The 13,704-nt window shown below is 39.7% G+C and overlaps 1 protein-coding gene across 3 annotated transcripts in view; it reads left to right on the top strand.

Annotated features, from left to right (window-relative positions):
- Positions 1–10,016: 10,016 nt before the first annotated feature.
- LOC109038954 (uncharacterized) overlaps positions 10,017–13,704 on the top strand; it is a 228,798-nt gene continuing 225,110 nt past the window's right edge. Inside the window, exon 1 of one of the 3 annotated variants that reach the window (XR_002009658.2) lies at positions 10,017–10,680. Coding sequence is in view for 2 of the 3 variants with exons in the window: in XM_019054234.2 (XP_018909779.2) it covers positions 10,612–10,680 (69 nt within the window). In the remaining variant the exon portion in view is untranslated. The remainder of the gene's footprint in view (positions 10,681–13,704) is intronic. The other 2 variants (XM_019054234.2, XM_019054239.2) reach the window with 2 other exon arrangements.

Here is a 13,704-nt window from a genome sequence, read left to right as displayed (position 1 = left end):
TTTTGTGCGACAGTTCTATTTCCCATGATTTTATTCCAAAAATAATACTAAATTCAATATTCAACCCAAGAAATATTTCACGTTCAAACAATACTACGTTCTAAGCAAGAATTGAGCGAGAATTTTACAAGGGACAAAGGAGACAGAAAGAGTGGGGGAAGGAGGAATCGCAGAGAATACAAGAAACAATTGACGTCCATTTACGCAGCGCGCCAGTTTCTCTCTCTCTTTCTCAAGTCTATTCAAACACTAGAGAGAGATGACGGCACTCTATTGGCTCACTCTCCACAGGGCGAAAAGAGATGGATGCTGATACTTGAGTAATATTTCTCATTATAGTTTTAATGCCTATTATGTTGAGTGTCTCTATGTAACGTCGTACGAACTTTGAACAAACCGGTCCATCGAGCCTGCGGACAGTTCTGCCGTCTTAAAGAAAAACACCGTATGGACATTCTGGCGTTGCCAAACTTCCTCTGATAAACGATGGAATTTGGGGGAATTTTAGGATTGTTTTTGCCTTGAAATTTTAACGATATTTTCGTCGCCGTTGATTCTATCGATTGCGAAAATTTTAAGGGAGAACATTAAAAACTTTCCTCAAACATAAATATTTTATGGTGGGAAATATGGCAACACTGGAATGCTCATAATGCGTTCTTCCTTGGCATGGCAGAGTTTTTGTAACCTTCATTCATATTTCGAAACAAGCATTTTTGAAAGCTGCGAACGAGTCTTGAGCCGTCCCACTGCTGTTGCCACGTTGACCTAAAGTAGTTCCTCGGCATATTCTTTACTCGAGTGGATCGACGTCTTTTCACGTCGGTTCGGCGTCGTGGCGTTCTAGTCATTGCAGTTGCTAGTTTTCTCTGTGGTTCATTTCATGCTAACGGCTTGCCTGCTCAGTCGTTAGCGCAGCTTGAATCATCTCAGGTGATTATGATTTCGATGCAATGAAAGGCACTGAGCTCCACGCCTAGAGCAACGGTTGAAAATATATATTTAAAAAAAGACGGAGGAAAAAAACATAAATGAAAAGTAAATTTGAGTTGGTTGTTAGATGAACCAACCATTAATTGGGGGAACTGTCGGGCTGTCGAGCAAATGAAGGAATTTTACCGGAGGCTTGGATGGTTTTGTTTTGTTTTGTTTTTTTTTTTTTTTTAATAAAATAATCATTGTTCGAAGTTGCTTGAAATTAAATATTAAGAAACTGATATTAATGTACAAAAAAGAAAACCTCAATATACTAATAGAGCTTGATTAAACACACGGAAAAAACACTTTAGCGCTGAGTCCTAACACTTTAGGTTAAATAGCGCAAACTACAGGCAATAAGTGCTAAGCCCACAGCTTTAGGGTCCAGCCCTGCCGCTTGTAGTTGGCGCTATTTCACCTAAAATTTTAGGTCTCAGTACATATTTGTTTATTCCGTGCATGTATACGTGGATATAAGCAGCAGTTCTAGCTATTATTCTATAACACGTGGTCATATTTCAACATTTTGTTGGCTTGGAGAAGTTAGCAAAACATTCTCTCCCACAAAAATGAAGGGAAGAGTAATGCAAAAGATTAGATCGCATTTTTAGGTTACTTTTCCTTTTCAATCTCCTTCGTACTCAACATTTTGCGAAATATATAGTAATACTATTTTTTTATGAACCAAAAGTTATGTTATAGTACCAACTTTAAAAGGCGATGGTCGTGATATTGCGATGTGATAACGTCGATCAGTTACTTGTATGAGGTCATGACGCTATCTTCTACCAATCAAAAATATTGACTACAGGCACTAACGTAATGATAATTACTGCCGCTGACCCGGAAAAAAGAGAAAAAAGAAAAAGAGATTTCTGGCACATACAAGATGAATTTTACATGAGGGAGAAAATAAGGAGTCATATTACATTAAAAGATAATTTGATATGAGCTCTTCACTTTTTCATATTTTTTCTTGTTCCTTTTCAACAAATTACTTGCAATCTGCTGAGTAATTTTTAGATGTGCATTGACATTTTCGACCTGGAGGTCGTATTGGCAAAATTCCAGCGGAATAGAGCTCTTCCTGCAGATAAACCGTTGACAAATCATCTCTATGTTTTATGTACTTTGAGTTGAAACTGATCGGCCGTTTAAAATTTATCATAAATACCCGAGGCTTAGTGAGAGCTTTCAAGTCTCAATATTGACAATATTTAAGTAAAATTAATCATAAATATCTAAGGATAAATTGGGATTTTTACAAGTTTCAAATATTGACAATGTTTAAAATTCGAATTTCAATGCAAGATTAAAAAATCAATTTGATGAATGCAGATGTGGAACGGTTCCCTTCTTTCGGTTAACAGCACGGTTAATGGTTTACCAAACGACACTGCCGTGCCAAGGGAGAACGCCGCATGAGCCCTCGGACGTTGCCAAATTTCCCTCAGTAAAAAACTAATTTACGGAGAAAATTGTGAATATATTTTTTCAAATTTTCCGAACAATTTTGTTAGCGATTTCATCTAAAATATGTGAAAATGTCAAGATAATATATGCATAACTTTCCTAAAAAAATACACACTTTATCACAGGCAATTTGGCAACTCTTGAATGTACATGCGGTGTTCTTCCGTAGCGCGGCAGGATAGACTCTGGATGCATAAAATTTACAAATTAATTGGACGGAATATTTCTGCATGCAAGTTTGAGCCGGAACTTGGGTCATGATATTTGAGCATTTACTGGATAGCATTAATTTTTGAGGAAACCACGATTTTTAAAATGGAGATAGAAAGAGAGATTGAAAGTGTCAAGCTATGTTAGTAAAGTTACCGGCGAACAGAGAATTAGAAAGGAAAGGGGAAAGAAATAACCATAAAAGATAATTTGATGCTTTGCAGCATAATCTGTTCCGAAGTTGGAATGGGTAGGTATCTCTTTCTCGGAACTTGAGGATAAGACGTAAGACAATCATTAGACATCTGTGCTACAACTTATGAATTCCACGAAACGCACCTGTAATCAGGAGAGGTGGGGGTGGGGGGGGGGAGGGAGTTAGAATTATGGACCATTATTTGTGATAGGTTTGATCAAAGTTGAACCAGGTGGTTTCTATTGGTATTGAGGTAAAATTTATGACATTTACCACAGAAAAGTAAATAGTTTTTACCCTTTACGGCATTCTACATTGTTCACTTTGAAATTTTTAAAAATGGAATGTGTAAAGGAATATCGACAAGGACACTTTTTGGGCCCACCTTAGCTGAATTTTCTCAAAGCTACGATTTTTTGCTTGTTGGGGGTCTATATTTTACGAAATGCATCATAATTTTGTCATCTCCAGTCTCTTTTTGCGTCTACTACAGGCCTAGTCATGAATATGAAGGCCTAATTAGCGAAAAAATCGCATTTTTCGGCATTCGATTGCAAAGTCGCAAAATACACGTTTTTCGCCAAATTCGCCCTTCGAACCCATGTTAAGGCCAGCACCAGATCGAAAAAGAGACCGAAATTGATAAAATAATGGTGAATTCAGTAAAGTATAGACCTTCAAAGAGCATAAAATTGTAAAGAGGGAATTCAAGGTGGCCCCAAAACAGCTCGTTGTCGGTACCCTTTTGCTCAATTTTTCATTTGCTCATTTCAAAAAAATAAAATTGGTTCGGATAAAATTGTGAGGAAAATGTCGCAGGCGGCAGAAAGCGGAGGAAAATGCATAAAATACAGAAAAAATGGCTATCTGTTCTCCTCGTTGCCTCGGTATCGCTTTCCCACACAAGAATCGGAGGAATATTTTCAGATCTTAAGGGTTTACAACTCGTTTGTTCCAAAACAACAGATGTCGAGATAGGGCATTCTATGGCTCGGAGCGTCATAAAAGAGAGCAAGAGAATGTAGGTTCAAGCACTGAAACCACGGCTCCGCAGCCACGGTCCACTGCTCTTAGCATCGACGCGGCGCGGCGCAGCGCGGTGTCAGAATAGAAAAGAGGAGCTTTCAGAGAGAGCTGGCAACGTGGATGATTTTAGGGTGAAAGAACCATAAGAATGTGCGGTACGACAACGCTGCGGTGAAGGTACACCGCACCGCACCCCGCCCCTCCATGAGCCGCGCTGTGCATACAAATAACGGAACTATTTCACTCCATTCGACTATTTCGAAATAACCTCACAACTGACAACAGTTTGTTATTCGTGTTATGGTAATGGCAGTCTTAAACAAGCCGCTTTTAGAACAACAAACAGACCAGAATCCACTGGACTCATTTTTACTCACAGCCTACTTTCATTTTGAGGGAACTTTTTTCGAATTCTTACTCGTCTCCGCACATACTGCTGAGGTGCCCCTGTATTTATGCCAGATTTCGAATGCGATACTTTTGTGAAAACCTACATTATAAGCAGTGTTCGAAACTCACAGGCGCCAACGCGCCAACTGCGCCTAAAAAATCGGCCATGGCGCCTAAAAAATGAAGGCTCTGCGCCATTGTAGCCCCTAAAGATTGCCCCTTGAAAATTTGAATTTTCATATTAGATGATTATTCGAAATTTTCAGTACCACAAGTGAAAGCTTTTTCTATTCTTCACGATTTCATCATTTGTGCTTTTGTCTCCCCCAAGTTACAACTACTTACTAGTTGTTACGAAAACATCTTGCATCTATATTTTCACTAAATGTGCCGTAATATATAGGCAAAAAGTCAATTTGGCCCCTAAAAAATATTTGATGGCGCCTAAAAATCGGGCTTGATGCGCCACATGGCTCCTAAAACTCAAGGGTGAGTTTCGAACGCTGATTATAAGAGAATTATCCAGTGCCGAGGCATGAATGATCGATTATTGATATTTTCCCACTTGAAGCTATGATTAAGAGTCGATTATTAAGGTATTCGTTGCGAACACCCTGTTTATCGATCTTTTTCTACAGGTTTAGATGGCATTTGAAATGATACATCATCGATGTATCGCAAAGCGCACCACGCCACTAGAAGAATCAAGTGCTGTATGGCGGGGTGTGGTGTTTGAATTACATGTTGCAACGTAGAGTAAGTTAATCCATTGATCACACGTGCAGCTCATTCTGCGAGAATTCTGTATTCATTGAGGTACCACGATAAAAATTGATTGGTAGTAGAAAAGGGAAGTGAGAAACAACAGAAAAATCAGAAATACCTATATTTAAAATGAAAATAAGAAGGCAATAATCCTTAGAAATGTTCAATTTTTTGTTCACTCTATTCCGACCAGTGGGGCATTTTCTAACTGTAAACCAGGGTCGGACTGGCTTGCATCTGAGGGCTTAGACCCTTGGCTGGTTAAGGGGGCGCAATGTGATATTTCCTGGTAGGGCATCTCCTGCGTGGAAAGGGGTTCAGAAAATTTTGGCGAAGCGGCACAAGTTTACGCTATTTTCAGGTTCAACGTTTATTAATCGTACGGAGTAAAAATTGCAAAATTGAACGTATTGAAGTAACCGACAGGCTTCTGGAATTATAGAAAACATGAAAAATTAAAGCCACTACACGCATCCAAGCACCGTCATTTCCAAAAAAGCGAGCCAGTGCTGCGGTTTACACGGGCTTAGGACGTGGGTCTACAAATCCATCCTAAAAAGAGTCAGACAAGAACCTGAAAAAAAAGAACGAGTATCAACACAGTCGAATACAGAAAAATCGTATTCGGGCCTCTTTTTTAACTTATTCCCCGAATCTGAGCGACACCTCATTGACAGCATGCAGCAGAGCATTGAGAGCTCACGCCTCGCGTCATCGCGCCTTCAATTTTTCAGATTACAGCACGGCCGTCCATCAAGCACGAAGAGTTGTTTCTCTGCGCCGTCGTAAACGCGCATCCTTTTCCTGCTTCTATTTTCATAGTGTGTTTGTTTCCGTTTGTCTTATTCGGAATCATGCTTCAAGCGCTACGTGAGTAACACAGCCGAAGGTAGGAGAGATGTGTTCGGGCCTCTTTTTTAACTTTTAAAATATGTTTAAAGGTATCTCAAGAGGTTCATAAAGGGTGCGTATGTCTAAAAATCAAACCGACTATCGCTTCTAGGGGAGTTACGATAGCGAATGGAGGAGGGGGATGATAAAGCGCCTGTATTTCAACAAAAAGGTGAAAAATTCACAGAAAAGTGTTAACGCTTCAGAAAGTAGTTCTTGGACCTCTGTTTACCACATCATGCGTAAAAGCACCTTTCTTTACCCCTAACTCTCTTCTTCCGTTCACTTAAGGCATTTTCCGCACATATTCTCGGTGGTAATTTTTTTTTCTCTTCTTATTTTGCTATCTGTCAGAGGGGCGCGTTTTCGGCGCACCAAGGAGGCGTATCTGCCAATGGTAGATTGGCCTTATGGCCAGTCCGAGCCTGCTGTGAACTTGTTGATAGTAGCAACATTTTAAATGATTCTACGATAAAAAGAGGTGTGTAGATGAATGCGGAACTTTAAAAAAAAACTGTTTAGTGGAGCTTAAACTAATTGTAAGTCGGTACATATTACACTTGGAATTATTCATATAAGAAACACTTTTGAGGAGAAATTTTAATCATAGCTCAAAGTATCTCAAGTTCGAATTTCGAATTAAAAGATTGGAATTTCTTTCGATCTCAAATCCTCGCGAAAGCACAGCAGTGAATTCGTGGAAAATTCGTCATTCTACTTCCTCGGTATTTCATGTTTAGAAACAGACTGCTGGTTATTTTGAAATCTCACTCTGACACTGGAAGAATAATAATAACAGTGAAGAGTGCATAAAAGTGAATTACGTCTAAAAGCGTCCTCGATAATCAAGACCTATGAGGTGATAGATTAATTCGATTTACCAAACTAACGAGGATAATATCCACCGATTTTGAATCTTTTGCCCGGTAGGTTAAGGTTCGGAAATTCACCGATAAAGGAATGGAATAGGATGACGCATATCTAAAATGAAAGAGGGTACCTACTTAATAATCCCCAACAATTAATCGCGTATCTAGCGCACCATAGATTACGACCAATATTCAGGGGCGGACTGGCTGGGAAGGCTAGGATGCGACCCCAAAGTTCTAAAAATGAGTAACTAGGAAACCTAAAAGGACCCATAAGTCCTTAGATTTAGAATTATCAAAGTAGGTAAATGGTAACGTAAACGAAATGAATGAACGAGAAGTAGGTAGCATTATTAAACCGAGTGAACGCGGCCAAAATGATGCGAGCAACTAATACTGCTCAATGTCGCTCAAGTTGCCTATCGAGATTTTGAAGGCGACTTGGTCGAGACAAGTTGGAAAGAATGTGAGTGAAGTACTAAGCCGCTACATGAATAAACCAAATGACCGTGGCCGAAATGCATCGCGCAACTATTACTGCTCCTAAGCCGCTCACGTTGCTTATCGAGATATTGAAGGCAAACTCGTAGAGGGGCGTAATAATCCCCCCCCCCCCCCCCCCCCCGCTCGGACTGGCCATAAGGTCAATCTGGCATTGGCAGATACGCCTCCTCAGCGCGCTGAAAACGCGCCGCTCTGACAGATAGCAAAATAAGAAGAGAAAGAAAATTACGATCAAGAATATGTGCGGAAAATTTCTAAAATGAACAAAAGAAGAGGGAGTTAGGTGGGAAAAAAGGTGCTTTTTCGCATGACAGTGATGAACAGAGGTCCAAGAACTACTTTTTGAAGCGAAAACACTTTTCTGCGAAATTTTCACCTTTTTGTTGACATACAGGCGCTTTATCGTACCACTCCTTCATTCGCTCTGTGTAACTCCCTCAGAAGCGATGGTCGGTTCGATTTTTAGACATACGCACCCTTTATAGACCGCTTGAGAGACCTTTAAAAATATTTCTTCCTTTCCAAAATGACTATTGATTTGGATATACCGTACCATATCTCGGGCAAACTTAATCTTAGTTTATCTCGAGATTCAAAAATAAGAGACATCTAAAGTGTAAACGCGATACAACTATTCGCGCAAGATGGATGTCCACATTGCAAATGAAAAATGTGAGACGCGATGGCGTATGAGTCGTGAACTCGCAATGCTCTGCTCTATGCTTCTAGTTTGAAGCACCATTACGAATAAGACACACGCAAACGAGCACGACTTGGAAATACAGCGAAGGAAAGGATGAGCGTTAACGACGGCGCAGTGATACAACTATTCGTACTCGATGGACGTCCATGCTGCATCTGAAAAATTGAAGGCGCGATGACGCGTAGCGTGAGCTCTCAATGCTCTGCTGTATGCTGTTAATGAGGTGTCGCTCAGATTCGGGAGAAAAGTTAAAAAAGAGGCCCGAACACATCTCTCCTACCTTCGGCTGTGTTACTCACGTATAGTGCTTGAAGCACCATTACCAATAAGACAAGCGCAAACATACACAATATGGAAATAAAGCGAAGGAAAGGATGAGCGTTAACGACGGCGCAGAGATACAACTATTCGTACTCGATGGACGTCCGTGCGGCATCTGAAAAATTAAAGGCGCCATGACAGAGGAAGCGTGAGCTCTTAATGTTCTGCTATATGCTGTCAATGAGGTGTCGCTCAGATTCGGCAGAAAAATTAAAGAAGAGGTCCGAACACATCTCTCCTACCTTCGGCTGTGTTACTCACGTAGTGCTTGAGGCACAATTAGGAATAAGACGAACGGAAACAAACACAATATAGAAATAAAGCGAGGGAAAGGATGCGCGTTTACGACGGCGCAGAGATACAACTATTCGTACTTGATGGACGTCCGTGCTGCATCCGAAAAATTGAAGGCGCGATGACGCGAAGCATGTCTTCCTGTTATTTCTCCTCTCCTCTCTCTTTCATGGCTTTGATTTTTCATTCTTCTTTATCTCCTTTTTCTTCCTTTCCCCGTCCTTTCTCTACCCTCTCCAGTTTTATTCTCGCCTCATGCAGATAGGTGCTTTAAGGTTGAGTTAAAATAAGAGTTCCCAATTGCAAATTGTAGTGTAATTGATATTTTTGTTCTGAAGTTCATTTTCGAGTACAATCACATCGTAATTGACCACTAAGTGAATAATTTAAAAAAAAAAAGCTAACGCAAATAAAACTATTGCCATAGTGGCAGGGACCATGGAGAACCACTTACTAAAAACACCCGGAAAAACTGTTAAAATTTACAAAAAAGAATACTCTTCTTCAATATTTTTCAAGTCCAATTTGCGTCTGGTGCGATTTACGGAAAACGCTTCTAAAAAAACGTCAGTAATTTTTTTTTATCTACTTATATATTTAACAAGATTTTTATATATAAGATGATTATATATATTATTATGTAATTGATTATAGCTTTTTGTGTATATTTCTTATATATTAACTTATTTTAACACCACGTTTGAGCAGTTTATGAGTTACATTACTACGATGAATCTTAAAATCTGTTTTAACAACAATTTATTGAATTGTATCTCTCGTAAATTTTTTTTTACCCGGAAAGAGTTTTCTTTTACGTAAAATTTTAATCATTCTCTTTTGATGAGATTTGACTTTTAATAATCATAAAACTTGTAAATACTTTTTGTGACGAATATTAGATACGCAAGTAGGGGTAGTTGGTTCTTTTCTAAAGATAATAGGACATGAGCGAAAATTTGCAACATCGCAGGTGGAGGTAGGAATTTTTCAACTTTACCGATCGAATTTTAAAAAAAAAGAGGAAAGTGTAGAAAATGTGTTATTTGGGATAATGCATGAAGCAAGACTACTAATTACGGACATTTAAAAAGAGAGAGGACAGAGCGGGAGGAATCGGAGAGAGAGGAAGGAAGAACATTAAATAAATAATAATTAAAATAGCAAGAGAATAGGACATTGATGTAACTTTAAATGGAGGATGCTATTTGATTGAATAAATAAAATCCCGGGCGCACGGAGCGAAACGAGGGCGAGGGGCCATGAGTTGTTGGTTAATGCTTTCATATTAAGAATGTTAATATCGACTCTGGAATGGACGATTTTTATCATGTTGTGCGCAGCGGTGGGGGCAGCGTGGCAGCGGAGGAGAAACTTCAAACTGGAGGGGAAGCACACCGTGCTCATGTTGTCGTGGAGTGTTATATCATTTTAAGGTTACTGTTCGCAGATAGGATACGTGCTTGTAATTTTACGTTTTGTTGAATCAAATTCAAGTGTTGTTTTTACTCCTCTCTTGTTTTGAGTTTGGTTATTTCTTGGATATTAACCCTCGGCTTCGTTCTGGCCGTTTTCCCCAGTGTTTTGTCCTCTTCCACTCTGATTTCTCGCTCGTTTCCCCTCGTGTGCGTGCGATCTTCCCTCGTAAAATTCAAAATCCATTCGTACAGTCGAATCGTCGCTTAGTTTTTTCGGTTCCCCAAATCAGTGCGTGTTTGCATTAACTGAGGATTTTGTTTAAAAATGTACGCGTCGGGTGGTCACGGTGCTCGCTTCAGTTTTTACAGCTCGTCGCTATTCCTGTTGACCTAACTAGTTTGTTCGTAAACTTGAAAGTTTTGAAGTTATTTTCAAAATCCAACGTTGATTCGTCGCCCTCGAATAAGTTTCAAAGTTAACTGGTGTTGTGCTTCCTTGAGTTCGCGACAAACACTCGAGATTGTGTTTTTTTGGTGTTTTATTTCGGCGCCAAACTTGTGGATTGACTACTAATCATGGAAGCTACTTACTGCATGGGAAATGACATGGATGTATGTCGCATGTTCGATCAGTATCTATACAAGGTGAGTCAGTGCAAAATCTCTACTCCGTGCAAAATTGTTGTCAGTAGATTCGGGTTTCAATATTCACTGTAGAATGTCGACGTACATATTTCAGTCCTAATCAAAACTGAGGTGGATGTTCTGAGAAGCAAACACAATAGTGATGTTTAGGTCGGAAGGAAGGGGATTTGACAAAAGAACCGGTGTGTATTTGCCCCTCCTAATGCTCGATTGAAAATACTTCGTATTCAGAACGTAATTTCACACGGTGAGGATTAGGGATAGTTTTCCGAACCCGGCTGTCACCCAATGCAATGGTTGAGGGGTGAATCGTTGAACTGATAACGCAGCTCTCTTTCAAAATTTCTCTCGTATTGTTATCATACCTAGCTTTGAAAAGTTAGGGAATGTTACCAAAGAATTCTTAGCAAGGCATGTTCAACTATGAGGGGAGGGGGAGCCTCATCACACCCAGTCTTTTCACCTGCCATCTTTGTGCTACTAGGAAGTCTGTAGTTATGTACATCTATATCGTCTGTAGATCTTTTGACCCTTTTCCATTAGATCAAAAATTTAGTCTCATCATAGGCAGACGTATTCCAAGAGTCTCGGTGTATTGTAGGGTAGGCGAGGGTGGACGGGATATTATCCTCACACCTTGAGATATATTTTAAAAAGCAGAGGAACATCAGGAAAATATCACCTACCCGAAAAAAGCCCGAAGAAATCATTGCTGTTTAGAATCTTGTGTTTATGAAATTGATAAAATCATGTTTGTAGATCCTCCCTGCCCTCCCCCTTCCCGAGTCATGCTCTGAAAAAACCTGGGTTCGAGTTTCAAATTTGTGCCGGTGGGAGCAGTGGTGTCGATTAGGGAACTCCTACTCCCACTCGTCCCCCCCCCCCCCCTCTCTTGCTCACTTTTTGTACCCCTACCTTTACGGAGGTACGTCTTCCGCGAGAGGAGTCAAGATATGAACATGACTTTTGTTCGGGTTCATCCCGCCATCTTCGGTTTTGGAATAATACATTTTTGAAAACATTGCCTTTTTATAGTAACTTCTACATGAGATTCATAAAAAATTTAGGTTTTTTTAAAATTCGGTATAGGAAAAAAAATTAGTCGATCGTTTTTCCAGTTCCCTCTGATTTTAGGTATAATTTAGGAAGCCCAGAAAAATAAGCGTAGCGCCCGTCTATAGGTACACTCCCCCTCTCCCTTTAAAAAAAAATTATAAAAAAATAATCATCTGATAAAAAAAATGTGCACATTTCCGTTTGACGTCGAGCGTTTACAATTACTGATTAATGAAGGAATATATCGCGATTGAATTTAAGACTCTTTCATTGAAGCTTTTTTGGATGAATTTTATGCGATTCTTCGATAGCACTTTATGCCTTTAAATAAAAGGGCAAGTCCTTCGAAGTATGATCGTCACGTTCATCAAATCATTGATGCATCCCTGTTTAATTCGTCCATTGTCTATGCCATCAATCAACGTTGCACAAGTTACGATTCTTGTTAGAAAAGACAATGTTATAGGGATCACTGATGATGATACGATTTTGTGGCTTCTGAGGCCCATTCAGTTGGTCTCTGGACAACTGTTTCGGTAACCGCCAAGTAATGAGAGACGGTCCAAATAAGTGATTTCAATATTTGAGGAAGTCGAGTAGGGCATATGAAGAAGGAGACAGGCTGAGAAAAATCTTGAGGCTTATAATCGTTCATTTTCAAGAGGACGTGCCAAAATGCGTAATATTAGCGAAGCCGAGACCTACTTAAGTGAAGACCTTCACAAAACCTTGGTTAACTCGTTGAGACTGTGTAATCGGAAATCTAGCATTTGTTCTTTTATTTTTTTTCCTTCTTTGAGTCGAGTGTTCGGTTTTCAAATCTGCTTCTCAAATATCCTGTCGTTGTAAACTCCTGAAACTTCGTATTTTACCGAGACGTCAGACATACAATCCGATGCGTTGTTGGGAAACCGTAGTTCGTAGATTAATAATATGAGACGCATCAAGTCATAATGTCCGTTTTCCCATTTTTATTAAAATCCAGACCACTAATTAAGTGCTATTTGACTGCAAATGGTGCCTTAATGCGCTTGATGTACTTAGGGATCGCTCCTTACGTACGAGATTACTATCTGAAAGTAAATCGTGAGCGTGATCTAGCCTCAACTATGATACCTAGAATGGGAGGAATTAATTTTTTCCTTTTTCAGTCGGACTGATATAAGACAATTTATGCCGTTGACGATCGTCCGTCAAAGCTGGAGAGTATATTTTTCGATAAATCTTGCAACAGCACGTCTGAGAAGCGTTTGATGGCCAGTTTGTCCTCTTTTTTTGACATTAATGTGGTGAGCAGATAAGTGTTTAAGGAACATTTTTGCAGCCACTCAGAATTTATAAACGCTGTTAGTCAATAATTGAGAAATAATCTCTGCGCTATCCTGAAAACTAGTTATTGAGAGCTTCGGGTTGTCGTGGAGAGTCTGGGAGGCTCAGTTCTCTCATTCGCGTGGACCACTCACTCCTAAAAATCTGAGTGTGATCTTCAATCGTAAATCCATCGCTGGAGTCTTGGAATTCCCTGTCGTTCTCAATTTGTCGTTTCTCGGTCGAAGGAGCGTAACTCCATTCCAAGGTTGCAAAATTGACGCAAACAAATCAATATTTTACAGGTGTATACATCCGTGCGATTTTTGTTCAACATTTTTCTGATTTTTGCATGAGGTCAGAAGAAAAGTTAGCGACTTTTTCTGTTCGAAATGCCCAAGATTCTCCCGGTAAAAATGCATTTCGCGAGAGGAAATTTGGCAACACTAAGATGTAGTTACGTTATTTCGTGAGGGAAACTACGTTGCAAACCCGCATCTGATCAAGCTGTGATAAATTCAGCCCGAGGTATTCCGCCCACTCGTTTGCTCCCATTGGTTCGGATCACCAAAAATCTTGCACTTGTGATGTTATCAAAAAACGTTCTAATCCTTCGAGTTCTGGTGAATATTTTTGCAGAAATGGACCACAGTTTGCAAT

This window comes from Bemisia tabaci, chromosome 1, assembly GCF_918797505.1.
Source record: "Bemisia tabaci chromosome 1, PGI_BMITA_v3".
Lineage (NCBI taxonomy): Eukaryota > Metazoa > Arthropoda > Insecta > Hemiptera > Aleyrodidae > Bemisia > Bemisia tabaci.
The sequence above is the reverse complement of the archived record's forward strand: the minus strand, read 5'-3'. Positions and strand labels throughout refer to the sequence as shown.